Genomic DNA, 12,525 nt, shown 5'->3' with positions numbered 1-12,525 from the left:
CTAGAAAGGCAAACTCTGAAGAACTCCAGAGAGGCAGACCATAATAAAGCAGGTGAAGAGAGAAGCAGATAACAGGATTGACAGGAATGAGAAACCAGCAGGGAACGCTTGTCTACTGGGGATAAGATGATAAGATAAGATAAGATTATTGTCATTGCCCCCTTGCGGGAACAACGAAATTACTCGGTTGCTACATCCATGGTGGATGATGGTGGAAACAGGTAGGGTAAGGTCAGCAGCAATGGTCCTGCCCATAATAGGCTGGAAAATCCATGCATGTTTCCCAGAGGTGTGGGATTGAATTTGTGGGCACAGGATTCCAGTAAACATATTTTTGCAATTCACTAATGTAATTGTTACTTAATACATATGCTTGCTTGAAAGAGAACAAGATACTGTAGTGTTGCTTTCTTCTGGAAGCATACAAAATGCACCTTTCCCTAAACTATTAAAAAAAAGAGACTGGCTCAGAGTGCTTCCTGCCCGAACATCCGCATCCCTGTATTTGCAGAGCAACTAGGACTGCGACTTTGGCCAACTAGGAACTCAGGAAGCTGCTTCTAGCAGGTCAGAATATTTGTCCATCTAGTTCAGTATTGTCTGCATTCACTGGCAGCATCTCTCCCAACACTTCTGCAAGCATAGTCTGCGTACTGATTTCTTGAACTGGAGATGTCAAAGATTATACTTGGGATCTTATGTAAAAGGTAAAGGGACCCCTGACCATTGGGTCCAGTTGTGACCGACTCTGGGGTTGCTGCGCTCATCTCGCATTATTGGCCGAGGGAGCCGACGTACAGCTTCCAGGTCATGTGGCCAGCATGACAAAGCCGCTTCTGGCGAACCAGAGCAGCACATGGAAACACTGTTTACCTTCCCGCTGTAGCGATACCTATTTATCTACTTGCACTTTGAGGTGCTTTCGAACTGCTAGGTTGGCAGGAGCTGGGACCAAGCAACGGGAGCTCAACCCGTCACGGGGATTCGAACCGCCGAGTTTCTGATCGGGAAGCCTTAGGCTCTGTGGTTTGACCCACAGCGCCACCCACGTCCCAGAATGTGGGTGAGCTAACTTTAATTCAAGTCTAACTTTAATTCAAAAAGTAAAGGTAGCTTATGTTGGCTTCTAAGAAAAATTGCAAATACGTAATAGGGCAATACTTTTATTAGGCCAATCAAAATATCACAAAATACTGTGTCAGCTTTGGAATTTTCTAGAACACTTCATCAGGCTAGGTAGTGAGAGGGCGGCGGGGAAGGTATTTTGACTGTTGTTAAAGCCATCCAGTCTATGCCTTGTCAGAGTTATTTTGGTTTCCTGATCGTTTGGTTTCTTAATTTTCCTAATATGGATTTTGTAATTTTAATTCTGTGTTGTATACGATTCTTCTGCTGTAATGGCACTTGGAAGTAAGCATTGTTACTTGGCAAAACTCTTGAACCAATCAAGGATGCAGTTATGAGAACTCAATTTAACAGTCTAACATTACTGTTATAATGGGTACCTATAATTTGATCTTTGATTGGATGGATGGTAGTGAAGATGCTCTGGCAAACTTGATATTCGCATCATGCTTTTTCTGAATTGGCTGTGTAGTAAAGGGTTTGAGTATTCAGTCTTGTTACAATGGCTTCCTATTTTTATGTAATGTGGTTAAAATAGCATTTATATATATATATAAATAAATATATATATTAAAAGCATGAATTTCGATTTGAGGCTCTTGTGTATAATGACACTACACTTGCTCATTAGGTCTGTACATTAGTGATGTAAAAGGTAGCCTTTGTGCCATTTTTTACTCTTATTGTACTGCGCATTCACACCTGCAGTTTAACAGTTAAGCTAGGTTCAGTCTAAGCCTTGTCCTTTTGAATCTCTCCCACTCTGTAATTCAATACTCTCCAAAGCTACACTGCAGTAGAAAATCTGTTTACATATTCTTGGGGCAATGAGACTGGATTGTGACAGGTCATCATGGACCTCTAGCCAGTATGTGGTGGACCACCCTGTACTACTTGGGGCTAGAATTTTGCAAAGATAGCCCATGTGTTATTGCACAGTATGTTCTTTTCTTTCTTTTTAAATAGTTTTGATTGATTTTTACATTTTTTGTCTTCACAATCGCATCATCTCAAATATAAACACAAACCTAATTCCCCCTCTCCTCCCTACGACTTCCCCCAACTTCTTCTGGTTTGTTGTATAATAATTTCCCTGCTTTTTGGTTGTATCTTAATACTGTATTCTCTGAATCAAGTCCTTTCTATTTTCTATTTTGTGATTGTAAGTGTTTAGTCAAATCCTGCTAGCGAGTTCATTTCTTTACAATATTTCTGTAAATACATCTATTATCTTTGTCTCTTAGTCTCTCAGTCAATTTGGCCATTTTGGCATAGTCCATAAGTTTGTCTTGTCATTCATCTTCGGTTGGTATCTCGTCACTTTTGCACGGTATGATCGTAAGAGAATGCAAACCCAGGATTAGATGACACAGACTAGTTAGTGCCTTAATCGTTGAGAGTCTTGTGGACATAGAAAGCTGCCTTATCCTGATTCAGACCGTTGATCCACAGGGCTTGTGCCAGACATTTTGGCACCTGATGTGAACCACAAAATGGTGAGCACACACCTACGTACCATGCCAGGGCCAAGAGATTGCCGTGGCATAGGGGTGGGTTGCGAAGGTAGAGGCAGATCCATCCTCCAAGGAGTGCACCTCAGCCATTGCTGCAGCGGCAGTAAGCCGTGTGCCCCTTGCAAGCCAGATCTGCTGACTTTGTGGATCCTGCCACCTGAGGCAGATGCCTCACCATGCATCCTGGGTCAGCTGGCCCTGGCTGAGCTATCCTCCACACTAAAGCGGTCACATGTAATGAGAAGCCAGGTTTTATTATTATTATTATGTATTTATTTTATTAAGTTTTCATAATTAATTTCAAACTTCAGATTTGTTACAATTTCTCTTGAGGAGCCAGACTTTCTAATGTGAACAAGCAGCATGTTGGTGTATCTGCCTAATCACTCTGGTTCATAGCTGCCAAGTCTCCCGTTTTCCCCGGGAAATGCCCATTTTTCCAGCTGTTCCTAGCTGAAAATAATGGACTTTTTTGTTTTCCCCCGGTTTATTCTGGCGCGGCGGCTATTTTGGAACTGGGCGGCGACTTTTGATGCTGCTCTGCCCAGTTCCAAAATGGCTGCAGTGCGACTTCTGGCACGGCGGCCATTTTGGAACTGGGCAAAGCAGTATCAAAAGTCACTTCTGAGCATGCTCCGCCCAGTTCCAAAATGGCAGCAGCGCTACTTCCGGTCTATTTCCGGCCCGGTCCCTTATTTCTCTGACAGCAACTTGGCAGGTATGCTCTGGTTTCACTGTTCCCCGGCATGAGTGGGATAAACAAACCTGATTTCCCATTATGTCCAAGCCAGGGTTTGTGACTTGTTGTGGAGCCGTAAACGATGACCTCTGCTTCAGATGTAATAGGTAGCCAAGGCTGTACACCAACCAGTCATTAAGTCTGGCTTCAAACAAGTCTCCTCCGCCTCCCCCTGCCCCCACACCTACCTGGGGATGCCAGGGATTGAACCTTGGACCCTAAATAGAGCACATGTTACTGAAGGTGGCCCACAATTGATCCGGAAAACAAAATACCACTTAAAACAAAACACAGTTTTGAATTGAATTATCTGAAGCTGTCGGTGGTACAGATTGGAGAAGTGGTCATCTTACCAGACCTGTCATGGTAAAAAAAAAGAGAACCTTTGTTTTGAGTTTTCAGGCATTTGTACTTTATGCTTCCAGGTCTCGATCGTCACTTGGGCATTCTCGATCCCACTGGGGCCACAGTTCAAACTCGCATGCTTCACGGCCACAGGAGCAGCGCAACCGTAGTAGAATCTCCACAGTCATTCAGCCCCTGAGACAGAATGCAGCAGAAGTAGTGGACCTCACAGTGGATGAGGATGGTAGGTTGCAGCCGTGACAGAGCCTTGACCCTCCCATCAGTGAGAAGCAGATTAGTGTTCTGAAAAGAAACAAGATGTGTTAGCTGGCCTTCCAAACTCTTGACTTTTGGATTGCCATGTTAAAAGCTGCTTGCATCACATAAGGTACTTTGGGTCTGGCCAGATTCAGAGCTGCCTTTCATGATGTTTCAGATATGGAAAAGTCTCTGGATCACTCCTATGTTTGTATACATGCATCCTCAGATGTTACTGTTGGTACCCTGAGCTTTTGCAGGCCTGCCCCCCAACACAGATGCGATCAGAATAAATCAGGGGTTGCCAGCCTTTTTTCGGCCCATGGGAACATTTGACACAACAATGTTAAACTGATTCTGATATGAATAACTGTGGAACTATTGAGGTTGGTGGTGTGGATATCACTGTTAGACTGGTTCTATGCACTCCTCCCAAAGGGTACTGTTTGGGCACAGCCTGTCACATAGTAACCCCACATTGTCTGTCTTGTGTTTGCCCAAGATGCGTGTCAAATGAGTTCTGAGTTATAACCCACTTAAACAGGCTGCAGGTGCTTAAATTTCTTTATGTTGTTGTCATTTTTATACAGAGCCCTCTGTTGTGCCAACAACTTCATCTAGAGTGGAATCTCAGACTGCAAATTCCACGTCCGATGGTGGCCCTAGTGTCACGACCTCAGAGCAGGTCTCTGACGTAATTTCTAGCATCTCCAACAGCCAGTCCTCCTTGGCCCCAGAGCCTTTGGTTGTCCTCACCAATAGTGGGACTGCAGGGAATCCAGCAGGAGGTATGAATTTTATTTATTTTTACCGTTCTGCAGTAGGTGAAAGTGCTGGCGTACCACAAAGTCGATGTGCTTACTACTTTGAAAATGTAGTGCATGTTTTTTGCTGGAGAGGCAAAGAATTTATGGGGCCAGTGTTTCCTTCCTGTGTATTTTTTTTATTGACGACATATGAGATTCCACTACAGGGAGCTGCGGTGATTTTTTAAAATCAAGAGTGTTACCCAGTTTGGGGTCAATCTGTTGTACTGGGATAGCAAATATAGACTCCACAGGCTCTTGAGGTAAGCTTGACTGTGTTGTCAGGGCTGGCCCTAAGGCAAGGCTGGGTGACGCAATGCGTCAGGCCGCCAGGCAGCCGCGCTGCTGCACCCGCGGTAGCCGCACTGCGCCCGCCAGACAGTCGCGCTGGGAAAGGGGGGGGAGCACCGGAGGGATCTTCGCATCACAGCGCCAGATATGCTTAAGACGGCCCTGTATGTTGTGATCCTAGTAGGGGAGCATGTGTTCCTGGGAATGCTGGGGTTTCTTACTGAAAATGTTATAATGGCAAACATTTGAGTGACAACTTGTGCCTAACCCACAGTGTGCAGCCCCAGGAAAGTTTGAAGCACATTCCAGGGCATCCAGTTTGTAGGGGCTGCTGGTGAGTCTTAACAGTTTACTCTGGTGCCCAGTGCAAACAGAGTGCCTCAGAATGCCCTGTAATGCAGCTTGTGCAGAAAAATCCCACACCAGGGAGATTGAAACCTTGGCCTAAGTCTAGCCGAAGACTGGCTACTCTTCTTGCAGTGGCTCTTTGGGTCCTCCCCATCATCTGCTACTTGTAGGTGCTGAGAATTTGAATCTAGGACCTTCTGCATGCAAAACAAGAGGGGTGGAGGAGGGGAGTATCGTGGAGCAGGGTGTGACTAACTGGTACCGTGAAGAGGAGCGTTTCACACTGCAACATTTTGTTGCAGGTCACAGTGGTCTCACTTTAATAAGCAAATAACTAATCCAGTTGTACACCCTGCAGAGTTTTCAGGTTTGGCTTTTACTTTTACTGCACCTGTGTTATCAGCTGAGTTCACATGTTTCTTTCACCCCCAATTTAAGATGACTCAAGAGGAAATACCTCAAGTACAACACTGGAATCTGGCCCTCCTGCAATGCCAAGGCTGCCGTCATGCTGCCCCCAGCATTCTCCATGCGGCGGCTCCTCGCAGAACCACCACATCCTGGGGCACCCTCACGCCAGCTGTTTTCAACAACACAGCCATCATTTCCACCATCACCACCACCACAACCCCCACGCAAGCGTCCCTCTCTCACCATCGTTCAGCGAATCCAGCTGCCCTGTTGAAAGGCCTCCCCCAGTGCCAGCACCTGCAGGATCAAGTAGCAGTTCTGGCACCCCGTACCATGAGCAGGTAGGTTTGGTTGAGAATGCTTCACTATGGTCATGGTTAAGAGTTACGGATAATAGTTTCTCCATGTGCTGTGCTGTGCAGAGTGCTTTTTCTAGGGTACTAGGTCACTAGCCTCAACTGTCAGAAGCACTATGCCTCTGAATAGCAGTTGCTGGGAATCACAAGTGAAGGGAGTGTTGCTGGGCTGATGTTCTGCTTGTGTGCTTCTTGCAGGCACCTGGGAGTCCACTTTGAAACCTGGGTGCTGGACTAGTTGGGCCTTTGGCCTGAGCTAGCGGGCAGGCTTTTCTGATGTTCTGACATACTCCTGCACTACATGCTGCCTCAGGGCTGCTGCTCAGGGCATCCTCTGCAGGTCTCAAGGCAAGGAAAGGTCTATATGGGGGCAGACATTCTCTCAGATTTTTGGGCCCCAGGCTTTAAATGTAAATGTATGCACTCAACCCGTTACCCCCAAAACATCTGGAGGGCAAAGGCTGGTGGAGATGAAAGTGGGATTAGGGAAAGTTTGGAGTTAGGGTATCTGGCTAGGGAAACTCAGATTTTTCCTATGCCTCTTGCTGCTGGCAGGCTTCAGTCATGGCTTTTCCCAAGCACTACTTGTGTGCCTTGACTTGAACTGGAATGTTGGCCAATATAGCCCAAGGAGGAACTTCTTATTTCTGAATCCTAAAGTAGCTCTTTGTGGAGATCAAATGGGTTTCCTTCTATCTTCTGACTAGCAGGTTTACAAGGGAGATGCCAGTTTCATGGTGAAAAACTAGTTGCGGGCCTCTTGTTAAATTTACTAATGGCAAACGTTAATCATACCATTCAGAGACAAAAGCTTATTTATTATCTTTTGCTAATGGACAGCATTGTGCATATGTGTTTTTGTGTGACTTGTCCTATAGCAGCCTTTTGATCACAGTTCCACGAATATTCAAATAATCTTTTGTTTTGCTCTCCCTCCTTGCAGCAGGCACTCCCAGTGGACTTAAGCAACAATGGCATAAGGAACCACGGAAGCAGCTCTTTCCACGGAGCATCAGCCTTTGACCCCTGCTGTCCAGGAGCCTCTTCCCGAACAGCCATATACGGGCACCAGGCGGGTGCTACTCCCAGCCAGCCCATTGCCATAGATGGATACAGTGCGAACATGGTTGCCCAGCCCCAGCCTCAGCCCCCACCGCAGGCTTCTCTGGCATCCTGCCGGCATTATATGTCATGTAAGAATGATTGCGGTCTCTATATCAGTTGGGCAGGGGAGGCCATCCAGGGATATCCTGCTTCATGGCAACTGGCAGGGTCTCTGCAAAGTGGTGCAATTGGCAGTGGTGCAGCCTCCCCTTGTGGCAGGGTAAAGCAAAGCATCTGCCATGGGCATCTGATTTTTTGGGTGTGTGTGTGTGTGTTTGCTGTCAAGAGCAGCTGATGATCTTAGTTTAGCAGATAGTTGTAATGAACTAACAGGGTTTGTTGTTCTCTGCTACCCCTTTTCAGATGCCTCTTTGACTCGGCCGCTTCATCATCAAGCTGCTGCATGTCCCCATTCCCATGGAAACCCCCCTCCCCCTGTTCCCCCTCAGCCGCCACAACCCACTTCACAAGTGGACTATGTCATCCCTCACCCCGTCCACCCCTTCCACCCTTCCATATCCTCGCATGCCTCTTCCCACCCTGTCCCACCTCCGCCGCCCCCACACCCATTGGCCAATGCTGCTGCCCCAATCCCACAGCCCCTCCCAGCCACCCACCAGTCTATTTCCCATCACATCCCTGCCACGGCATCTCCGGCCCAAAGGCTGCACCCTCACGAGGTGATCCAGAGGATGGAGGTCCAAAGGAGAAGAATGATGCAGCATCCAACGTAAGTCGGGCTTTAGCCTGGAGGAGGAACAGGCAGTGGCTGCTGCCAGCTAGTGGTGGATAGTGGCATAGAAGAATGTCAGCTTCAGTGAGGAAATGAATAATACATTGTCCAGTAGCACCTTAGAGACCAACTAAGTTTGTTCTGCGTACAGTATAAGCTTTCGTGTGCATACACACTTCTTCAGATATAAGAAAGCTTATACCCAGAACAGCTTCAATAAGGGTTCTTTCTGAATCCTTTAGAATACAGGCAGATCACCTGATCTTTTATCACTGCATTCCCCAGCCTGGCACCCTCCAGAACTTTGGGACTGCAGCAGCTCTTCAGCTGTGCTGGTTAGGGACCGACATCAGGGAAACCCTGAGCCCTCCAGATTTTGTTTGATGCTGTATTGTTTTTAATATTCAGTTGGAAGCCGCCCAGATGGACGGGGTATAAATAAATAAATAAATAAATAAATAAATAAATAATAATAATAATAATTATACTGAAATACAACTCACATCATCCTTGGTTATTGGCTATGCTTGCTGGGGCTGATTGGATTTGTAGTTCAGCAACATCTGGCAGGCCAAAGATTCCCCACGCTGTTGTCCAAAGCTTCTGGGGGGCGCCAGGTTGAGGAAGACTGTTCACCCACTTAGTTGCAATTGCCAAGAGGTAGCTAAGGAGCTATAAGTCTGCCTCTGAACAGCAGCTGAAAGCAAATTACTTACCTTTTTCTTTTAATGCCCCCTTTCTTCCTATGATCTCAGGTTGGTAGACCTGCTTCTCTCCCCACCCATTTTTTCCTCACAACAACCCTGTGAAAGGCACTGTGCAGCTAGTGGTTGATTGGCCCAGGTTCATCCAGTGAGATTTATGGCTGAGCGGCTAGTTGGACCAGTGTCTCCTCAGCCTTAGTCCAGCGTTATAATCAGGACACCACACTGACTCTTAAACTCAGAAGAAAGGATTGGGGAGGTTAACTGGTATTTGCTGTGATGTAAGGACAGCAAGGTCTAAAAGCTGCACCATCCTTATCCTCCTCCCTGGGCTCTAATTTGAGCAGACAGCTAAAGACATGAATGGATGTAAATAGTTGACTCACTTCTACTTGGGAGCAAATCTCATTAAGAACAGGAACCTATCATCTGCACTCTAATGTTTAGATGTAATGGAACTGCTATTAATTAAAATGTCAGCCTCTGTCACTTTGAATAATTACATCACAGCAACTCCATCCAGTTTCTGGGTTTTAAAAAGGAATGCTAATTGAGATAGGGCTTTTCACTTGATATTCATTAAAAAGCTCGAGTTACTGAGGCTTGGTTATTGGGAAATGGGAAATGGGAAATGGCCACCTCAAGTCTAGAAGTTCAATTTATCTGTGAATCATTTTAGAAATATGCCATTTTTATATAGTACTTAAAATATCCTGTGTCAAGCATTTATACAGCCTTTCTCACATTTATTTGTTTATTTAAACTACTATATATTGCTGTATAATAAAATATATCTCAGCAGTTTACAACAATATAAACATAAAACCAGACAAAAAATTATAGAAAGTTAAAAACATGTTAAAAGGAAAAAGAAATTAAAAACAAACATCAAAGGACTATTTGTCCACAAGCATCTTGCCCCGCACTAGCCATATACTTCTCAATGAAGAATCTCTCTCCTTGCCTTCACCAGATTGAACTTTGGTTGAGACAGGGTGGGGAGGTTGTGAATGAAGCAGGCTGCTCAGAAATGAAAGCTGAGAAACGTATCACCCTTAGGCTGCAGTGTGAGGTAATATAGAAAGGAAGAAAAGCTTTGCATTCCTAAGGTTTCAATACTCCTACTCCCCCCCACCAGGAGAGCACATGAACGACCACCACCACATCCTCACCGGATGCATCCCAACTACGGCCATGGACATCACATTCATGTACCACAGACAATGTCTTCGCACCCACGTCAAGCACCAGAGAGATCTGCCTGGTTAGTAAGCTCTTACCTTCTCTTGATTTACATCAGCAAAACATATAGCAACATTTACTTTTAGAAGTTATAGCAAAGCATCCATGTTCATCATACTTGCAAAGACAACTGATCAATAATAAATTCTTAGTTTATTGTAGATCAGTTCTTTTTGTAAAGATGCAAATGCTTCTTTGAGTTGTGTTTGAGTTCCTCCTTAAATAGGCTTTGTTTTTAATCTATTGCATTTGTGTCCTATTTTTCCTCAAAGCAACTGTGAGAGATTTCTCATTTTATCCTTACGAGACCACCTCTCCTGGTATGTCCTGCAGAGGACCCTAAGGTCCGCGAATAATAACAGCCTAAGGGTCCTGGGCCCTAAAGAAGTCAGATTATCCTCCACTAGGGCCAGGGCCTTTTCAGTGATGGCACCAATCTGGTAGAATCCTCTGTCCCATGAGACTAGGGCCCTGCGAGACTTGCTCTCCTTCCTCAGGGCCTGTAAGACAGAGTTATTCCGCCTGGCCTTCAATTTAGCCCAGGGGTTCCCAAACTAAGGCCCGGGGGCCAGATGCGGCCCAATCACCTCCTAAATCCGGCCCTCGGACGGTCCGGGAATCAACATGTTTTTACATGAGTAGAATGTGTCCTTTTATTTAAAATGCATCTCTGGGTTATTTGTGGGGCATAGGAATTTGTTCATATATTTTTTCAAAATATAGTCTGGCCCCCCACAAGGTCTGAGGGACAGTGGACTGGCCCCCTGCTGAAAAAGTTTGCTGATCCCTGATTACCCTGGTCCTCCATTCCTTTTTCCCTTCCCTTTTTCTCTGAAGAAACCTTTCTGGGTCCCCACATCAAAATACTTCCCTGGTCTCCTTGCTGGCCATAGCAGGACTAACTTGGTCAGTTAGCTCTGGTGATGCTTCATTTATGTTGTACTTTATGTTGTTTCTAAGCTGTTTTTAAGAAGTTTTTAATGTTTTATATTTGTTGTTAGCTGCCCTGAGCCCGATTTCTGGGCCAGGAAGGGCGGGGGTATAAATAAAAATTTATTACTGTATTATTATTATTATTATTATTATTATTAAGTGTGAGCCAGTTGTGTGCTACTAATTTTGTTTTTGTTTTGTTGTTTTTTGTCTGTGCAGGGGTTATATTGTGTTATACGATGGTTGTTTAGTAAATTAGTAATTGTATTTTATGAGTAGGCATATTGCATATTGCAGCCTTTCTCAGGCCCTCCACATGTTTTGGACAACAGCTTCTAACAGCACCAAGTAGGGAAAGGCTGGTATGTTTCATTTTACGTTTTATGAAAGCCTCCTTGAGAAGGCTTTGCTTTCAAAAGCATCTAACATACCTGAATGAAAACAGGCATTTTGATCCGGGCCTAGAAATAAACAGATAATCAACAGAGAACTCCTGTTTCCAATGTTTATGTACAGCATCTCCAGAAAACTGCATGAGTCAAAGTTATTGCTGCTGTGAAATAATTTCATTTCCTGAATGGGGAATGTGATGCTGCCTTCACTGCCTAGAAGACAGGAACTAGCTAGACTAAAAGTGAATTCTCTCCTTCCCCCAATAGGGAGCTGGGAATCGAAGCAGGAGTGACTGCAGCTACCTACCCACCAGGCCCGCTGCATCCTCACTTGGCTCACTATCATGCACCTCCTCGACTTCACCACTTGCAAATAGGTGCTCTTCCTTTAATGGTAAGGAGAACAACTCTGAAGCCACTGCCAGTATTTGACATTTGCTGCTGCACAAGAGCGACTGGGGGCAGCTCCTCCCTTTTGAAAAGAGTGAGGATTGTGTCAGAGTCCATGGCAGGTTGTCCCTGCTTCCATTTCATTTGAAATTTTGTTCTTGGGAACATTGACATATACAAAGATTTTTGTGAAAAAAGAAAAAGGTGGGCTTCCTAACCCAGGGCTGGGAAACCTGTTGTTCTCCATATGTTGTTGGACTCCCAACTCCTATCAACCCCAGCCAGCATGGGATGGTAGGAGTTCTAGTCCCGCAGCATCTGTTCTGCATCTCTGTCCTAACTGGCAGGAACTTTTATTGGATTTAATTCGCCCACATTTCTCAATTGGAAATCAGAATATAACCCAAATTAAATTAGCCAGTAGTACATTGACACTCTGCATCTGATTTTGTTGTTGCTGTTGCTTAGTTTATAACTCACTTTGCAAGGCTAAGTTACAATACTCCTTGATTAACTGGAAAGTGCTAAGAGGATTATCTTCTAGTTACTTTTGCTACTGTTTAATTTCACATTTGATGTGGTTGGTGGAAGTAGTTTTGAATTCTAGCAGCCCCTCTATTTTAATACAAATATTGGGGTTTGGGATTACAGGAAGGGCATATTGGAAGCAAGGATGGTTATTTGCTGCTGGTCTGCACGCATGAAGTTTTTATGTGCAATTTGGCAGAATCTGAGATTGATCACAGACTCCAGAACACAAAGGCAGCTTATGCAAAAGGAAGAGACCACTTTTGACAAGTTCTGGCAGTTCTTGCCTAGCTTTGTACCTGAATA

At 45.0% G+C, this 12,525-nt stretch overlaps 1 protein-coding gene across 4 annotated transcripts in view; it reads left to right on the top strand.

The window, feature by feature from the left end:
- The window catches only part of RNF111 (ring finger protein 111), a 54,029-nt gene that overhangs the window by 33,200 nt on the left and 8,304 nt on the right, over positions 1–12,525 (top strand). For all 4 annotated transcript variants that reach the window (XM_035131180.2, XM_035131178.2, XM_035131177.2 and 1 more), the window contains exons 4-10: positions 3,804–3,967; positions 4,572–4,769; positions 5,865–6,178; positions 7,137–7,386; positions 7,661–8,027; positions 9,873–9,998; positions 11,569–11,695. In XM_035131180.2, coding sequence (XP_034987071.1) covers positions 3,804–3,967; positions 4,572–4,769; positions 5,865–6,178; positions 7,137–7,386; positions 7,661–8,027; positions 9,873–9,998; positions 11,569–11,695 — 1,546 coding nt within the window. The remainder of the gene's footprint in view (positions 1–3,803; positions 3,968–4,571; positions 4,770–5,864; positions 6,179–7,136; positions 7,387–7,660; positions 8,028–9,872; positions 9,999–11,568; positions 11,696–12,525) is intronic.

The sequence above is a fragment of the Zootoca vivipara genome, chromosome 14, assembly GCF_963506605.1.
Source record: "Zootoca vivipara chromosome 14, rZooViv1.1, whole genome shotgun sequence".
Lineage (NCBI taxonomy): Eukaryota > Metazoa > Chordata > Lepidosauria > Squamata > Lacertidae > Zootoca > Zootoca vivipara.
Note: the sequence above shows the minus strand (reverse complement) of the source record. Positions and strands in the feature narration are given on the sequence as shown.